Raw genomic sequence first — 19,638 nt, 5'->3', positions numbered from 1 at the left:
TCTTCACTTTCTTTTTCCCGTTCGAATCGACTGACCTTTCTTTCTTTGTCGATTTCTTCTTTCTCGGTCTCTTTCTTCCTGATTTTTCTTCCTGAGTTGCACCTGCATTTTTTTTCTTTCTCACGGCACCGAACTTTCTTCTTTCTCTTTCTCACGCAGGTTGCATCTTTCTTTCTTCTTTCTCTGCTTTCTTCGCTGAACTATATCAGCCTTCTTTCTAGTTTCTTTCTCGCGAGATCTTTACATAAACTCGCTTATCATACTGCTGCTATCTTCCAAGGATCGAGCCCTATGGGCTCTGATACCAAATGTTGGTTCATGTCAAGATCAAACACACTCCAAGAATACAAACACTTGTGTAAAAGGATGTAATATATAAACTGAATAATAAAATGAAAAGGAAAAGATTGTGTGTTGTAGAGAGTAAACAAGGAAAAGCTGATTACTTTATTCATTATCCAAATAAGCCTTATACAGGCATTACACTTCAACGTAAACAATGACTCTTTCAAAAAAAAACAATAAATACTACTTTTCTCCTAAAGAACCGGTATTCATGATGACCGACTCTTATTCCAACGTGCAGCTTTCCAAAGTGCAGCTTTTCAGCTCTCTTCCAACAAACTCACGTGCATACTCATGGACTCACATACTCTAGTTGGGCTATGACCCATTATTTGACCCATTAAACAAAACACTACTAACTCATTATTTGACCAACAAAGGAAAACACTTCCGAACCAAATAAAGCCCACAACCCATGTCAAGATTATCCAACATACATGAGCACATTGGAACCGGCATAACGGATTGGATCACATCCCATAACACCCGTAATTTGGTGTAGTAGAATGAGATTAACGCCCCGCCTTGTCAAATGTTGGTGAGATTCTGTTTTAATTCATACGTTCGAGGAGCGCTTTCCTTCCCAAACCTCTCATTCAAATCCGACAATATTTCTTCCGCGGTGCTCGTGTATTTTACGTTGTTTCGGATCTTTTTCTCCACGGATGTGTTCAGCCATCCTTTGATCATGGCATCACACCTCATCCACGGCATGCATTCGGTTGGTGTTGGTTCTAGTTTCTTCATGCTCCCATCGATGAATCCAGATTTGTTTTTTTGCAAACAAAAAATTGATCATCTCTTGAGCCCAATCAATGTAGTTGTTTTCGATGAGAGAGTCGTTAACGTGCATTTGGCTTGGATAACCGGAAGCGTGAATATAAAAAGGCGAGTTATGATCGATGTTACTCTCTTAGTTTGTGGTTTTTTAATTCGTCGTCGGCCATTGTGACGGCTGTTTGATTTTGGTTCGTAGGATCGGAGTTTTGTTTGAATGGTTACTTCTTTGTTCTAACACTGCTCTGGTTCCCTAAAAGTTCTTATGGATCGTGAGCTTGTATTTGCATTAGAATGAAGGTGTATATTACACAAAAATGGAAAAAACCTATATATGCAAAAAGAAAACAATTTGTTCGGCTGATTACAAGGAGCAGAATGAGGAGCAAATAATAATGGAAAAATTACAAGTTTTGTCCTTTATCTTTATACCACTTTTCAGGCGATGTCCTTTTTAACGAATGTTGACAGGCAGTGTCCTTTACTATGTATTTTGTTGCAAGTTTAGTCCTTTACACCCAACCCAGTTAAAAAACCCTGTTAAATGTTGACAGACGGTGTCCTTTACTAGGTATTTTGTTGCAAGTTTAGTCCTTTACCTAGGTATTTTGTTGCAAGTTTAGTCCTTTACACCCAACAATTAACAGGGTTTTTTTAACTCGGTTGGGTGTAAAGGACTAAACTTGCAACAAAATACCTAGTAAAGGACACAGCCTGTCAACATTCGTTAAAAAGGACACCGCCTGAAAAGTGGTATAAAGATAAAGGACAAAATTGTAAATTTTCCAATAATAATCCAAAGGGGTTGGCTAAATGCACTCCCTTTTTTACTAGTTATACCTTCCTTTCTAAAAACAAAGTTTAAAAGTTGTCAAATTTCACCCATCTAAACAATTCAAATATTGTTTTTGAAGACTATATGTTTCTATAATTTGAAGACATTTTCTCTTACTAGTATTTTATTATGTTTCTATAAAACGTCATTAAAATTATTAAAAAGATACTTTTTATACAATTAAAAAGTTTCAAAACTTTTTTTTTTGAAAAAATAAACAGTTAATTATATATTTTTTATTTATTTTGTATTTTAGTTCTCTAATCTTTCTATTTCAATTTTTATTAGTATTATTATTTTATTAAAATGTTTTTTAATATAATTAACAACTTTTATTTATTAAAAGTAATAAGACGCAAAAAGAAAATAAAACGTTATTTAAGTTGGCTGGCTTTAAAGCCTCATTTAAATTTTTATGTATTATTGTTTATACAAACTTAATTCGAATACCCACTTCAAGCCGCTATGAACAAAAAATCCCATTTCAAAATTAAAATGATTCGCTTTAGCGTAAAACGTAAGAAAACGATTATTTTTCAAATAATAAAAAAAGGTTTCTTTTTAAATAAAATGATGTTTTAAAAACAAATACTAATAATAATAATCATTAAAGATAAAAAATGAAAGAAAAACAAAAGGGTTTGAATTATATTAATTTGAAAGTTGAAGGAGGTATGTTCAGTAGAAAAGAGGGTAAATTTAGCAGCACCCTAATCGAAATATGTGCCAAAAATAGAATATCTCTTTTATCTATTGTAATAAATAATCAAAGTACATCAGATTGTAAAAAAAAGCCTTGTGTCTCTTGTTTAATGATAGAACTAAGGAAAAAATACAAGTTTTGTCCTTTATCTTTATACCACTTTTCAAGCGGTGTCCTTTTTAACGAATATTGACAGGCGGTGTCCTTTACTAGGTATTTTATTGCAAGTTTAGTCCTTTACACCCAACCCAGTTAAAAAACCCTGTTAATTGTTGACAGGCGGTGTCCTTTATTAGGCATTTTGTTGCAAGTTTAGTCCTTTATCTAGGTATTTTGTTGCAAGTTTAGTCCTTTACACCCAACAATTAACAGGGTTTTTTAACTGGGTTAGGTGTAAAGGACTAAACTTGCAACAAAATACCTAGTAAAGGACACCGCCTGTCAACATTCATTAAAAAGGACACCGCCTGAAAAGTGGTATAAAGATAAAGGACAAAATTTGTAATTTAATCAGACAAACAATAACAAACCACCCTGCACCTCTACCTCCCTTGCATAACCTCCTGCCATGGTATCTTACGCGTGTCCAGATCTAAAAACACGATTTAAAAAAAATAAAACTCACCACATAGAGCAAAATCTAACAAAATTTTGAGATACAACCAAGCTATTTATCTCCTCATAAGCAACAATCGGTATCTTCGCCTCATAATTTTGAGATAATCAACAGTCGGTATCTTTTCCTTATCGATGTCAGGCAATTTGGGGTTATCGGTGCCGGAGAAGTGGAGTTGTGACGGTGGTTAGGCGGAACACGGTGGCTTGCAGTGGTGGTAGGTTGTGGATTAGTGTATGGTCTGGTGGTTAAGGGTGGGGTATGGATTATATACTTGGGTTAGTATGCGAATTAACCATCTAACCCCACTTGGATAGTCAAACTAGCAGTTGACTAACGTTGGGGGCATGTGGCAATGAAATAACTACGTTAGGGTCTAAGCGGGCAAAAAATGAAGTACATCCAGTCAGACGACAATCTGGACCAAACCTCAGGGAGACAAATTGCACTTTACTCAAAACTAATAATATTAATGATCCAACGACACCTCTTGAAAATAGGGTTTGTTTTCTTCTTCTTTTCTGAATCCTCACATGCAAAAACATCTGTCACACCCCGATTTCCACGTGTCTCACCGGTGGGCCCGGTGGGGGATTTCCGTGACGTAGTTGGCAACAATATAGTCAAACCACACAATATATATGAATGCACAGCGGAAGCAAAAGATAAATATATTATATTCCGAATAAAAGTAATATCCAAGTATTACAACGGAAAGTAAGGGATCCACAGGCAGATCTATAAACATTGTTCTACAGACTTTAGACGCCTAGAACTTGCAAGATTCCTTATTAATGTCCTGAGCAGCTTCCAGCCTATTACGTACTTGTACCTGTCACTTAGACTTTTGAAAATACGTCAGTTTTCACTGGTAAATACACTCAGCTGACTCATTTGAAAAGAGTTTAGGAAAATTGATTTAGATGCACCAGGCACAAATTATTTTTGACACTTTGATTAAAATGCACAGAGGCAAAATTAATCTTTTATAACTTGAGACAATCATAATTATGATCTTGTATACAGATTTACATGTTCGTTGTACGTTCAGGGCCCGATGTAGAAACCGAGTCAAGATTAACAGACACGTCACAAGTATAGGCCCACTGAGCGTGAGATACCGTTTCCCTTATGCAACTGTCAGGTGTATGCCTACACCCCGTGCATAAGGCGTGACCATTTTATAATACAATGATGTCGATGATATCCGGGACATGGTCATTAACCCCTAAAGGCTTTTATTTCAAACAATACAGATCAAACCGGGTTACCTCAATAACTTAATCACAATCCGATTAAATATTCAATACCCGACCAAGCGGTATTATTATACCGTATCCCAAGCCCGTATAGGGAAAATAAGTTAAGAGTATTTACCTGAGCTAGCTCCTGTCTTAAAATAGCAAGAATAATAACTCAGCCGTATTCACTTAAGTAAGCGTAGGTACAATTTACCGGAAGGCTCTAGTCTGGAACGATGGTATAAATAACCAATTAGAATGCTAACGGGTCTTTAATTAAGCCTAAGCTTAGACCGGTTAGTCTTAAAGAATTGTTACGGTTTAATCGCGTGAAAGGCGAAAACCGTGAATGGAGTGTGATTTTGACCCAACAAGTTTGAAGACTTGTTTCATATGGGTATAACAATCATACTCTGGATTTTGGGGTTAAAACAATATAGTTTGACCCGTTTCGGCTAAATTATGTAAACTAGTTACATAAGCCGAACCGTGCGTGCAAAAGACGCAACGGGAATCCGTTAGAGTCCTACACTGCTTTCCTAAGTCAATACACTTTAAAGAGGTTGTGGTATCAGTAGGATACCTTCCATAATGCCCGTAACGAGTTTAAGTTAATAATATGCCCCGTAGGGGTATTTCGGTCTTTTTAAAGATTATTAAAGAGGTTTTAGAGTTCTACAGGGAATCTGAGTTTCCTAATCAGTTTATAAAGTCTAAAATACTTTATTTATTATTTAAAATCAGTAGCAACTGGAATCGGGTCAAAAGACCTTATAGAACTCGATTTATGGCCGAAAAGGGCATATTCGGTATTTACCGAACCGTAGCCATAACCGCAGGTTATGAGCAAGGAAAAAAAATAATTAAAAATCTTTAAAAAATCCCAAAATATTATTTTACATCAGTGAGTAAAAGGTTTGGTGTCGAAATCCGGGTTTAGATAGGCATTATGCTAATTGCGCTATTTAATTACTAAAGTTTCGCAATTTGCGCTAATTGGCATAACTCTTATTCTGGACCTCAGATTGACATGAAATTTTAGGGACATGCTTAGAATTCAGTAACCAAGGTCATGATCCGTTCACATGTCCGAAAACCTCGTTTAAATTTATAAAGGGCGTTACGGTCAACTTTTAAGTAATTAACGGAAATGTGTAAAAGACTCGGACAAACAACGAACCGGTTACAGAGGTTTATACTATCATGTAACCTGGTCCTAAGACAGTCCTAAGGCATATCTAAATCGAACTTTAACGGGTCAGAACTGAAGTCAATGCAAAAGTCAAACTTTTGCGACTTTCGGTTCCGAACCGGGTCAATATAGCAAATGGTCGGATAAAACATGCGTAGACTAGTTTATATACTTATTATCGTGTTTTATGATCATCAAAACAGGTTTCATAGCATCTATATTACAGATTATGTACAAGATCGCAAAATGGCTTTCTGTTGACTTTTTAAGTGGACGTTTGACTCGACATTTGAACTAGTCAGAGTGGTGATCAGGGGGAACCCTTTTGAGGGTTTATTACCCACATAAATACCAACACATAACTACTTTTGATTCGACAATTCACTGGACCATTCGTGATTTATCGCAAAGTCAATCGTTAGTTACGACGGATTGACTTTTGGGCTAAAACTATGGAAAAACTAAACCACAAAGGGTTAGGCAACTTACAGAAGCTTATGCACGACTTAGGAAGTTAGAAGAACAGCTTGAGAGCTCCAGGAATGATCAGGAGATGTGTTTTGAGTTGTGATTCATTTGTGAACTTAACATGGCCTTTTATAGTAAAGTTTTCACCACAACTCTTTGACACACAAGTCCCCCAACTAACCACAACCTTCCAACATGTGTTCCTAATGCTTAGGGGTTGTTTAGGGGCCAATTGGAAGGGTTTAAATGCATCCTATGGTGTTTAGAAGGTTGAACAGCCAAGTTAAGTATTTTTCTGCATCTGGGACCTCCACGCGGCCCGCATGGGAGATCAGGCTGCCTTGTACGCGGGTCGCCTGGATCCTCAAATCAGGCACGTAAATACAGCAGGCTCGCGGCCCGCGTAAACTAACCCAATTTCTTTACGCGGCCCGCGTTAGATCAGTTTTCCAAGATTTTTGAATCTTTTATAATCATGACAAAATCTTGGTAATTAATAACAAAATCTTTAGTAATTATTAACAAAATCTTTAGTAATTATTAACAAAATCTTTACTAATTATTAACAAAATCTTTAGTAATTATTAACAAAATCTTTAATAATTATTAACCTGACCTTTCGGGTTTGAAGGGGTAACTTTGCGATTTGGTCCTCAATTATTTACAACTAAGGGCCTCGTGTTATTTACCCGCATTGTTAAGTCCCCGGTTAGTTTGTTAATTATTTGGAAAGCCTTAACTTTCATTGTTGACGCTTTTAACCCTTCTCGTACGAATTTGATCATAACTTTCTCGTTCTAGAACGGAACTTTGCGAAGTTTATATAGTACATTTTAGTGAGCGTATTTTACTGTTACAAAGCCTCGGGTTCGTCAAAGGGTCACTCAGAGGGTATAATTAAACATGTTGACACAGTTAACCCCTGCAGCTTGTGATATCTCACTTTCTTCCGCGTTTCGCTTCCGTACGATCCATGATTTATTCGTTTGAAGGTACGAGCATCGTTTAGGGTTACTATACAGTATATTTACCCTTTGTTGACATTTATAACCCTCGAATTTACATACTTTCAAGGTTTGTCAACTTTAGTCCTTTATTGAATATCTAATGCCACGTGTAAACTAATGACACGTGTTGACACATTATTGGACACAAAATTTCGAGGTGTTACAACATCCCAGGAGAAATCTAAAGCATGCGAACCCTTTTCAGATATTGTAACCCCATGCGGAATCTATATCATGTGAGAACTAGGTCATGCAAAAACTTCACCATGTCAAGTCAAGCATGAATTCCATTAGTTGACCATGCGAAAACTATCGGTGATGCGAGAACTACATTAGAAATAAGGTGTTCTCATTCAGCCTAGATAACCGCCACCGGCCATTATTGGCTATCTTGAGGGAAGTGTGATGGTGGCTCTCTTATTACATTTGTCTGAAACATTAACTTTCACACGGAAGTGAGCTACTCGGTATAGCAATTGTTGGTTTGGTCACTATTACTTATAAAGTTCTGCATTTGATGAGCTATATGTATATGTGGCATGATTTGTTGCAAGTTTTTAACGTATTATTTGAAAACTATAAAAATGTTTTACTAAAATTTTGACAACAGAAACAAGAAAAACCAACTTGTGGAGCTTGTTTAACACTAGATAACTAATGATGTAAATCTATCTATACTTTCTATAAAAGGAGAAATCCAAGTGACATAAGAAAAGCTGATGTGTTAGCTTGAGAGCATGTCCAACAAGGCTTTTCTTATGTCATTATTACATCATAAAGGCTAATATATAAAGACTATAAATTTCAAAGCTGGCCCACATTCAAACCATCGCCCATTCAAAACCTCTGTAATAAAAAAACCACTGTCCATTCAAGCCACTGATGATTCAAAATTCAAACTTCAAGCCACTGATGATTCAAAATTCAAACCACTGTAATCAAATCACTCACTGATGATTCAAAATTCAAACTTCAAAACCTCTGACGATTCAATATTATGGCTCCAAATTCAAAATTCAAAATTATGGCTCCAGATATATAAGATACCATCTTCTTCAATCAATTACTCTCTCTAATCCATTTCTCTCTCAACTCTCTCTCTCTCTAAATGCAGGTTTCGATCACTCTCTTTAATAATCTTCAAATAAAGAAGCTCTCAGTATCAGGGTTTCAAGCCATGGCCTCCGGCCGTCTGGTCTAGGGTTTCAAGCCAGGTAAACGTATCTCTTATCTCCTTCGTATGTTTTCAATTTCAAACCCAAATTCTTCAAATATCATATTTATCTCCTTCGTATCTCGACAACCATGAAGGATTCAATCGGTACCACAATGAACCGCCCATCTATCTTCGTGAATCACTCCAACAACTGCATCAACAACTGTGAAGGATTCAATCGGTACGTTTAACTGATTAATCCAGCAAGTGCATCAACAACCGAACAAAGGTATTGCTTCCCATCACCTTAATATATTTTTATTGGTATGAATCTGTGTATTTCTTTTGTTATTAATGAATACGGAGGTTTACTCGAGATGAATCTGTGCATTTCTTTTGTAGTTAATGAATTATTAATGAATACTGATGGTTTAATCTAGAACAAGACAAAGGATTTATTCATTTGTGATAAGTTTGGCTTTTTGTTTGAAATAAGTAGTAAGATTGGTTCCAAAGGAAGATTATCGTTTATGAAGACTATTATGTTTCTATAATTTGAAGACACTTTCTCTTACTAGTATTTTATTATGTTTCTATAAAACGTCATTAAAATTATTAAAAAGATACTTTTTATACAATTAAAAAGTTTCAAAACTTTTTTTTTTGGAAAAATAAACAGTTGATTATATATTTTTTATTTATTTTGTATTTTAGTTCTCTAATCTTTCTATTTCTATTTTTATTAGTATTATTATTTTATTAAAATGTTTTTTAATATAATTAACAACTTTTATTTATTAAAAGTAATAAGACGCAAAAAGAAAATAAAACGTTATTTAAGTTGGCTAGCTTTAAAGCCTCATTTAAATTTTTATGTATTATTGTTTATACAAACTTAATTCGAATACCCACTTCAAGCCGCTATGAACAAAAAATCCCATTTCAAAATTAAAATGACTCGCTTTAGTTTAAAACGTAAGAAAACGATTATTTTTCAAATAATAAAAAAAGGTTTCTTTTTAAATAAAATGATGTTTTAAAAACAAATACTAATAATAATAATCATTAAAGATAAAAAATGAAAGAAAAACCAAAGGGTTTGAATTATATTAATTTGAAAGTTGAAGGAGGTATGTTAAGTAGAAAAGAGGGTAAATTTAGCAGCACCCTAATCGAAATATGTGCCAAAAATAGAATATCTCTTTTATCTATTGTAATAAATAATCAAAGTACATCAGATTGTAAAAAAAAGCCTTGTGTCTCTTGTTTAATGATAGAACTAAGGAAAAAATACAAGTTTTGTCCTTTATCTTTATACCACTTTTCAAGCGGTGTCCTTTTTAATGAATATTGACAGGCGGTGTCCTTTACTAGGTATTTTATTGCAAGTTTAGTCCTTTACACCCAACCCAGTTAAAAAACCCCGTTAATTGTTGACAGGCGGTGTCCTTTATTAGGCATTTTGTTGCAAGTTTAGTCCTTTATCTAGGTATTTTGTTGCAAGTTTAGTCCTTTACACCCAACAATTAACAGGGTTTTTTAACTGGGTTAGGTGTAAAGGACTAAACTTGCAACAAAATACCTAGTAAAGGACACCGCCTGTCAACATTCATTAAAAAGGACACCGCCTGAAAAGTGGTATAAAGATAAAGGACAAAACTTGTAATTTAATCAGACAAACAATAACAAACCACCCTGCACCTCTACCTCCCTTGCATAACCTCCTGCCATGGTATCTTACGCGTGTCCAGATCTAAAAACACGATTTAAAAAAAATAAAACTCACCACATAGAGCAAAATCTAACAAAATTTTGAGATACAACCAAGCTATTTCTCTCCTCATAAGCAACAATCGGTATCTTCGCCTCATAATTTTGAGATAATCAACAGTCGGTATCTTTTCCTTATCGATGTCAGGCAATTTGGGGTTATCGGTGCCGGAGAAGTGGAGTTGTGACGGTGGTTAGGCGGAACACGGTGGCTTGCGGTGGTGGTAGGTTGTGGATTAGTGTATGGTCTGGTGGTTAAGGGTGGGGTATGGATTATATACTTGGGTTAGTATGCGAATTAACCATCTAACCCCACTTGGATAGTCAAACTAACAGTTGACTAACGTTGGGGGCATGTGGCAATGAAATAACTACGTTAGGGTCTAAGCGGGCAAAAAATGAAGTACATCCAGTCAGACGACAATCTGGACCAAACCTCAGGGAGACAAATTGCACTTTACTCAAAACTAATAATATTAATGATCCAACGACACCTCTTGAAAATAGGGTTTGTTTTCTTCTTCTTTTCTGAATCCTCACATGCAAAAACATCCCAGGAGAAATCTAAACCATGCGAACCCTTTTTCAGATGTTGTAACCCCATGCGGAATCTATATCATGTGAGAACTAGGTCATGCAAAAACTTCACCATGTCAAGTCATGCATGAATTCCATTAGTTGACCATGCGAAAACTATCGGTGATGCGAGAACTACATTAGAAAATAAGGTGTTCTCACTCAGCCGAGATAACCGCCACCGGCCATTATTGGCTATCTTGAGGGAAGTGTGATGGTGGCTCTCTTGTTACATTTGTCTGAAACATTAACTTTCACACGGAAGTGAGCTACTCGGTATAGCAATGGTTGGTTTGGTCACTATTACTTATAAAGTTCTGCATTTGATGAGCTATATGTATATGTGGCATGATTTGTTGCAAGTTTTCAACGTATTATTTGAAAACTATAAAAATGTTTTACTAAAATTTTGACAACAGAAACAGGAAAAACCAACTTGTGGAGCTTGTTTAACACTAGATAACTAATGATGTAAATCTATCTATACTTTCTATAAAAGGAGAAATCTAAGTGACATAAGAAAAGCTGATGTGTTAGCTTGAGAGCATGTCCAACAAGGCTTTTCTTATGTCATTATTACATCATAAAGGCTAATATATAAAGACTTTAAATTTCAAAGCTGGCCCACATTTAAACCATTGCCCATTCAAAACCTCTGTAATAAAAAAACCACTGTCCATTCAAGCCACTGATGATTCAAAATTCAAACTTCAAGCCACTGATGATTCAAAATTCAAACCACTGTAATCAAATCACTCACTGATGATTCAAAATTCAAACTTCAAAACCTCTGACGATTCAATATTATGGCTCCAAATTCAAAATTCAAAATTATGGCTCCAGATATATAAGATACCATCTTCTTCAATCAATTACTCTCTCTAATCCATTTCTCTCTCAACTCTCTCTCTCTCTAAATGCAGGTTTCGATCACTCTCTTTAATAATCTTCAAATAAAGAAGCTCTCAGTATCAGGGTTTCAAGCCATGGCCTCCGGCCGTCTGGTCTAGGGTTTCAAGCCAGGTAAACGTATCTCTTATCTCCTTCGTATGTTTTCAATTTCAAACCCAAATTCTTCAAATATAATATTTATCTCCTTCGTATCTCGACAACCATGAAGGATTCAATCGGTACCACAATGAACCGCCCATCTATCTTCGTGAATCACTCCAGCAACTGCATCAACAACTGTGAAGGATTCAATCGGTACGTTTAACTGATTAATCCAGCAAGTGCATCAACAACCGAACAAAGGTATTGCTTCCCATCACCTTAATATATTTTTATTGGTATGAATCTGTGTATTTCTTTTGTTATTAATGAATACGGAGGTTTAATCGAGATGAATCTGTGCATTTCTTTTGTAGTTAATGAATTATTAATGAATACTGATGGTTTAATCTAGAACAAGACAAAGGATTTATTCATTTGTGATAAGTTTGGCTTTTTGTTTGAAATAAGTAGTAAGATTGGTTCCAAAGGAAGATTATCGTTTATGAAGACTATTATGTTTCTATAATTTGAAGACACTTTCTCTTACTAGTATTTTATTATGTTTCTATAAAACGTCATTAAAATTATTAAAAAGATACTTTTTATACAATTAAAAAGTTTCAAAACCTTTTTTTTTTTGGAAAAATAAACAGTTGATTATATATTTTTTATTTATTTTGTATTTTAGTTCTCTAATCTTTCTATTTCTATTTTTATTAGTATTATTATTTTATTAAAATGTTTTTTAATATAATTAACAACTTTTATTTATTAAAAGTAATAAGACGCAAAAAGAAAATAAAACGTTATTTAAGTTGGCTGGCTTTAAAGCCTCATTTAAATTTTTATGTATTATTGTTTATACAAACTTAATTCGAATACCCACTTCAAGCCGCTATGAACAAAAAATCCCATTTCAAAATTAAAATGACTCGCTTTAGTTTAAAACGTAAGAAAACGATTATTTTTCAAATAATAAAAAAAAGGTTTCTTTTTAAATAAAATGATGTTTTAAAAACAAATACTAATAATAATAATCATTAAAGATAAAAAATGAAAGAAAAACAAAAGGGTTTGAATTATATTAATTTGAAAGTTGTAGGAGGTATGTTCAGTAGAAAAGAGGGTAAATTTAGCAGCACCCTAGTCGAAATATGTGCCAAAAATAGAATATCTCTTTTATCTATTGTAATAAATAATCAAAGTACATCAGATTGTAAAAAAAAGCCTTGTGTCTCTTGTTTAATGATAGAGCTAAGGAAAAATTACAAGTTTGTCCTTTATCTTTATACCATTTTTCAAGCGGTGTACTTTTTAACGAATATTGACAGGCGGTGTCCTTTACTAGGTATTTTATTGCAAGTTTAGTCCTTTACACCCAACCCAGTCAAAAAACCCTGTTAATTGTTGACAGGCGGTGTCCTTTATTAGGCATTTTGTTGCAAGTTTAGTCCTTTATCTATGTATTTTGTTGCAAGTTTAGTCCTTTACACCCAACAATTAATAGGGTTTTTTAACTGGGTTAGGTGTAAAGGACTAAACTTGCAACAAAATACCTAGTAAAGGACACCGCCTGTCAACATTCATTAAAAAGGACACCGCCTGAAAAGTTGTATAAAGATAAAGGACAAAACTTGTAATTTAATCAGACAAACAATAACAAACCACCCTGCACCTCTACCTCCCTTGCATAACCTCCTGCCAGGTATCTTACGCGTGTCCAGATCTAAAAACACGATTTAAAAAAATAAAACTCACCACATAGAGCAAAATCTAACAAAATTTTGAAATACAACCAAGCTATTTCTCTCCTCATAAGCAACAATCGGTATCTTCGCCTCATAATTTTGAGATAATCAACAGTCGGTATCTTTTCCTTATCGATGTCAGGCAATTTGGGGTTATCGGTGCCGGAGAAGTGGAGTTGTGACGGTGGTTAGGCGTAACACGGTGGCTTGCGGTGGTGGTAGGTTGTGGATTAGTGTATGGTCTGGTGGTTAAGGGTGGGGTATGGATTATATACTTGGGTTAGGATGCGAATTAACCATCTAACCCCACTTGGATAGTCAAACTAACAGTTGACTAACGTTGGGGGCATGTGGCAATGAAATAACTACGTTAGGGTCTAAGCGGGCAAAAAATGAAGTACATCCAGTCAGACGACAATCTGGACCAAACCTCAGGGAGACAAATTGCACTTTACTCAAAACTAATAATATTAATGATCCAACGACACCTCTTGAAAATAGGGTTTGTTTTCTTCTTCTTTTCTGAATCCTCACATGCAAAAACATCCCAGGAGAAATCTAAACCATGCGAACCCTTTTCAGATGTTGTAACCCCATGCGGAATCTATATCATGTGAGAACTAGGTCATGCAAAAACTTCACCATGTCAAGTCATGCATGAATTGCATAGTTGACCATGCGAAAACTATCGGTGATGCGAGAACTACATTAGAAAATAAGGTGTTCTCACTCAGCCGAGATAACCACCACCGGCCATTATTGGCTATCTTGAGGGAAGTGTGATGGTGGCTCTCTTGTTACATTTGTCTGAAACATTAACTTTCACACGGAAGTGAGCTGCTCGGTATAGCAATGGCAATTGTAAAGGCGACATAGTGTCGCGTTGTATGCAACGACGACTAGGGTTTCATTGCTGGTTGTTTTCACAAACCCCATCAGTAGTGGGTGTGGAGATCGAGTGGCGGCTGCGTGTGATGACAACGGCGGATCCAAGGTTTAGTAGAAGTGGAGAGGTGACGACGAATCTAGGGTTAAGTGGCTATTGTGTGATAGGGACTAGTGGTTGTGACGATGGGAGGGACGTCAATGCACTAGATTAGATCGAAAACAAGTAAAAGGATACGGAAGCTATGAAAAGGATTGTTTAGGGTCACTTTTGGCAAAGTTCCTATTCTTGTGTTTATTTCTTTAATAAGTTGGATTTATTCACAAGACATAACAATGCATTCTTCGAGTTACATAGATTCATAATTTCATATGATTATGTTTTCTAGTTATTAATTAACACCTTAAGGTAGCGTTCGTTTCATGGAATGGAATGGAATGGAATTAGGAAGTTTTTCTTTGTAAAATTGATCTTGGTTGGGGGAGGGAGGAATTTGAAATCCCATGAATTTCTTTAATCAATGAAATTTGTGACTATTTCAACATTCCATTCCATTCCTTCATTTGAGTGAAGGATTTCTAAGGAATGTTGAAATAGTCACAAATTTCATTGATTAAAGAAATTCATGGGATTTCAAATTCCTCTCTCTCCCAACCAAGATCAATTTTACAAAGAAAAACTTCCTAATTCCATTCCATTCCATTCCATGAAACGAACGCTACCTAAATATAAATAAATAAATTATCCCGATAGCGACATAATAATTCAAATAAACCAAAACTCAAACAATTTTGCCTTCTAGACTCTTCTATATTATCGGTATCATCACAGATCAAATCAATCTGGACCGTCCATATCTACCCCTTCAAACTATACCTCACCTTCCACCCCAAACAACCCCCCTCTCTCTCTTTCGCCGAACATACACCAGTCAAGTCGTCCTTTTCCGATCTGCTTCTTCGCAGGTAACTTTCTCTCTCTCTCTCTCTCTCTATATATATATATATATATATATCTATATATTTGCGTGATCAATTCGATCTGGTATTGATCTGAATTTGTATTTGTGTGTTTGTGTTAGATTTGTAATTGAATATTGAAGGTCGAAGAAGAAGGAAAACAGGATGTTTGGAAGAGCACCGAAGAAGAGCGATAACACCAAGTATTATGAGATCCTCGGGGTTCCGAAAACCGCATCTCAGGATGATCTGAAAAAGGCGTATCGGAAAGCCGCTATTAAGAATCATCCTGATAAAGGTGGAGATCCTGAGAAGGTAGTCATGATGATGCTGTTTTAAGTTTTAACTAATTTGTTTTATTTGTTTTGTTCGTTAGGTTTTTGTGTATGGATTAGGTTGATTGATTGATTGATTTTCATGTGTTTGTGTTGAGTTTTTGTGCCTGATTGTGTTAGGGAATAATTGATGTAGGTTACTGTGAGTGTAATTATCGATGAATTTAGGTTGAATTGATGCGATTTCTGATGAATGATAAGGTTGTGTTTTTAGCTTGTGGTTAGTTATAATGCCTTTGTTAAGTCGTCGCGTAAGGCGGCATAGCCTGCGAAGGATACTCGTCTTGAAAGATGTGGTGGGAAGTCGGAACACAACACATTATTAACACAGACACTGGTATAGCGCTTGAACAATTATTTGGTGTAGTGTCAGACGGATTCGAAGGTTTAAAAAAAGTTTATAAAATAAGCCAAGTATGAAATCATATAAAATAAAAGTGATTTTGAGAATTTAATTTTACAAGAAGTTGTAGTCTAACTGATTTATGGTATATATAATTGTGATTTATTTACTTTTATTTTGTATTGAATCACATAATTAGCATGTGTGTGTAAAAAATTAATGAAGGTAGTCAATTTTGTAAAAGACAGTTTTGCCTCTTAAACTCTTAAATTAATGTAAAAAGACAATTCCGTCCTAAAATGTATTATAATTGTATAGATTATTTTGAAAATCAGTCTTTAGTATGTATGGGTGATGGTGTTGGTTCACTGCTACCAGATGAAGCTTGTTCAGCTTGTTACGATAGTCAATGTTAGCACTTTGTTTCTCACAGATTTGTTATATCTGCAATATCTGCAAGATTTGGTAGATGCTGCTTTGTACCTGTAACATTTGTGTTCAAAGTTTGATCATGATGTAATGATGAAATGCTATTAGGTTTAGGGTGCTGAATGCTGTTAATGGAGATTTGTTTTGCTAATGTGTAGCATGTCTGCTTATGTGGGGGGAAACATTTGGTAGATGAATGTTGCAGTCGATGATGTTTTTGCAGTCGATGATGTTTATATATTTAGAGTACTGAATTGGCCAAAATCTTTACTTAAAATGCCACCCTGTTTAGTATCTACAATCACATTCAAAACAATTATTTTAACAGTTTACTTATGATTGAAGTTTTAAAGTTTAATCTGATAAGTTACGTTTCTTCCCTGTTCAGTTAAAAAATGCTTATTTGAGATGTCAAAGTAGGAATTTGACTAGTTTATATAGGATGGAGGGTGCATATTTTTCAGTTTAAATGAAAAATGTACTTTTCCTCATTTTAGACAGTGTACTCATTTTTGTTTATTTTAGACAACTTGTCTTTATTTCTTTTTAAGTGATGAATTTTAAAGCTTGTTTGTTTTCATATACTTGGTATGATGTTTGTGCTTATATTTGTGTTTTGGCGTGTGTATTATAGTTTAAAGAGCTTGCTCAAGCATATGAGGTACTGAGTGACCCAGAGAAGCGTGAGATATATGATCAGTATGGTGAGGACGCATTGAAGGAAGGAATGGGCGGTGGAGGCGGTGGTCATGACCCCTTTGACATCTTCCAGTCTTTCTTTGGTGGTAGTCCTTTCGGTGGTAAGCAACGTTCTTGATCTTTTTATGGCTCTCTACTTCATATTCGAAGTTACTGCAGTTGAGTTTACTGTTGAATTCACTTGAAATCTTTTTATATGCAGGAGGCGGTGGTGGTAGCAGCAGGGGACGAAGGCAACGAAGGGGAGAAGATGTTGTTCATCCTCTCAAAGTTTCTCTCGAGGATCTTTATAACGGAACTTCCAAGAAACTATCCCTTTCACGCAATGTAATCTGCTCCAAGTGTAAAGGGTGAGTCTAGTAGTACACAACTTCTTTTATACGTATCCGGCAACTGATTTCATTTGAAGAATTCACTTACTCAAGTTGCGTATTTGCAGGAAGGGTTCAAAGTCCGGTGCTTCAATGAAATGTGCTGGCTGTCAAGGTTCCGGAATGAAGGTTTCCATCAGACATCTTGGACCATCTATGATCCAGCAAATGCAGCATCCTTGTAATGAATGCAAGGGTACCGGTGAAACCATCAACGACAAGGATCGATGCACACAGTGCAAGGGTGAGAAAGTTGTCCAGGAGAAGAAGGTACTTGAAGTACACGTCGAGAAGGGCATGCAGAATGGGCAAAAGATTACATTCCCCGGAGAGGCTGATGAAGCAGTAAGCATCGCATCCTCTCTTTACTATTTGTATTTGTTTATAAAGATGTTTCAACGGTGTCTGACTTGGTTTGTGCTATGCAGCCTGATACGGTTACCGGTGATATTGTGTTCGTGTTGCAACAAAAGGAGCACCCTAAGTTTAAGCGAAAGGGTGATGACATATTTGTCGAGCACACGTTGAGTTTGACAGAGGCCCTGTGTGGGTTCCAGTTTATCTTAACTCATTTGGATAACCGACAACTTCTTATCAAGTCTCAACCCGGAGAGGTTGTCAAGCCAGGTATTTATTTCTTCTGCTTCCTCATCATTATGCTAAAAGGTTTATGTTTAACTAGTATTTTGACCCGCTGCGCATTGCGTCGGCGTCGTAACTTAAAGTAACTCAAACGTACACCGTCAAATATTTGACCCGACTTTTTTCGAACAAAAATTACGTCAAAACGTAGACCAACTGAAAACACTCATGAAAATAAGCACGAAAACGTATTATATTTGATTCAACTCATTACTGAGAAAATTACGTTGAAAAGTAATCCTACCTGGATTTATAATGAAACGAGCTTAAAAAATAAGCACATAAGAAAATAGTGTTTTTTACGTTAAAGAATGGTACCCCGTGTTGCGGCGGAGTCGAAACGTAAAGTAACTCAAATTTATACTGCCTTGTGAAAACTTATTATATTTGACCCGACTCATTTCCGAGCAAAAAGTAGACCAACAAAAAACGTACATAAAAGGGGTCAAAATGACATTTTACGAAGTTTTTAGAAAGCTGAAGGGATGTAAGTGGCAATGCTAAAAGCTGAACGGTTGAATACACAAAAAGAAAAAAAAAACCATGGGTTGGATGGCATTGTTGTAAATTTGATGAAGAAAAATAATAAAGAAATACTCTTTCATTATATATATAATGATTTATAAGCAGTGGTGATTGATTGGTTGAACTGAAATGTAGATTCATTCAAGGCAATAAACGATGAAGGAATGCCGATGTACCAGAGGCCGTTTATGAGGGGGAAGCTGTACATCCACTTCACGGTGGAATTCCCGGAGTCATTGTCGCCGGAGCAGTGCAAGGCATTGGAGGCGGTGCTGCCACCGAAGCCTTCGATGCAGATGACAGACATGGAGCTGGACGAATGTGAGGAGACGACTCTTCACGATGTCAACATAGAAGAGGAGATGAGAAGGAAGCAGCAACAAGCGGCTCAGGAAGCTTATGATGAAGATGAAGACATGCATGGTGGAGCCCAAAGAGTACAATGTGCACAACAGTAACTCCAATAATGGTCTAGGTTTGGTTATCTGATAGACAATAATGTCAGTTGTGATTTTGTTTCTTTCTTTTTTGTTTTAAAATATGATGATACCATTAAGTGTTTAAAGATAGTGTGAATGATTTGAAAGACTGGTTGGTTTGGTCGCTATTACTTATAAAGTTCTGCATTTGATGAGCTATATGTATCTGTGTGGTATGATTTGTTGCAAGTTTTTAACGTATTATTTGAAAACTATAAAAATGTTTTAATAAAATTTTGACAACAGAAAGGAAAACCCAACTTGTTGAGCGAGGAGCTTGTTTAACACTAGATAACTAATGATGTAAATCTACTACTTCTAATAAAGCAAAATAATTTTAAGCCATTTGTCATAGTTTTAACCTATTACTTGCCACTTGGCAATTGACTAATCCATTTTTGTTTCTAATGACCGCCAAAACCAAGAATCCTCACTTTTCTTTTATTTTCCTTTTTCTTTCTCTAACCTAATTAATTCACCACCGTTTCACAAAGAAATCTCTTCATCTTCACTCCAATCATCTTCCCAAAATACATTTGGTTT

At 35.6% G+C, this 19,638-nt stretch overlaps 1 protein-coding gene across 1 annotated transcript; it reads left to right on the top strand.

The window, feature by feature from the left end:
- The first annotated feature begins 15,120 nt into the window (after window positions 1-15,120).
- On the top strand, window positions 15,121-19,254 carry LOC110925820 (dnaJ protein homolog). Its single transcript, XM_022169651.2, has 7 exons — window positions 15,121-15,278; window positions 15,395-15,587; window positions 17,014-17,179; window positions 17,281-17,428; window positions 17,518-17,794; window positions 17,878-18,076; window positions 18,752-19,254. Exons 2-7 carry the CDS (start codon window positions 15,438-15,440, stop codon window positions 19,072-19,074), a joined length of 1,263 nt encoding a protein of 420 aa, XP_022025343.1. The 5' UTR covers window positions 15,121-15,278; window positions 15,395-15,437; the 3' UTR covers window positions 19,075-19,254.
- The last annotated feature ends 384 nt before the right edge of the window (window positions 19,255-19,638 follow it).

This window comes from Helianthus annuus, chromosome 7 (assembly GCF_002127325.2).
Source record: "Helianthus annuus cultivar XRQ/B chromosome 7, HanXRQr2.0-SUNRISE, whole genome shotgun sequence".
Classification (NCBI taxonomy): Eukaryota; Viridiplantae; Streptophyta; class Magnoliopsida; order Asterales; family Asteraceae; genus Helianthus; species Helianthus annuus.
Note: the sequence above shows the minus strand (reverse complement) of the source record. Positions and strands in the feature narration are given on the sequence as shown.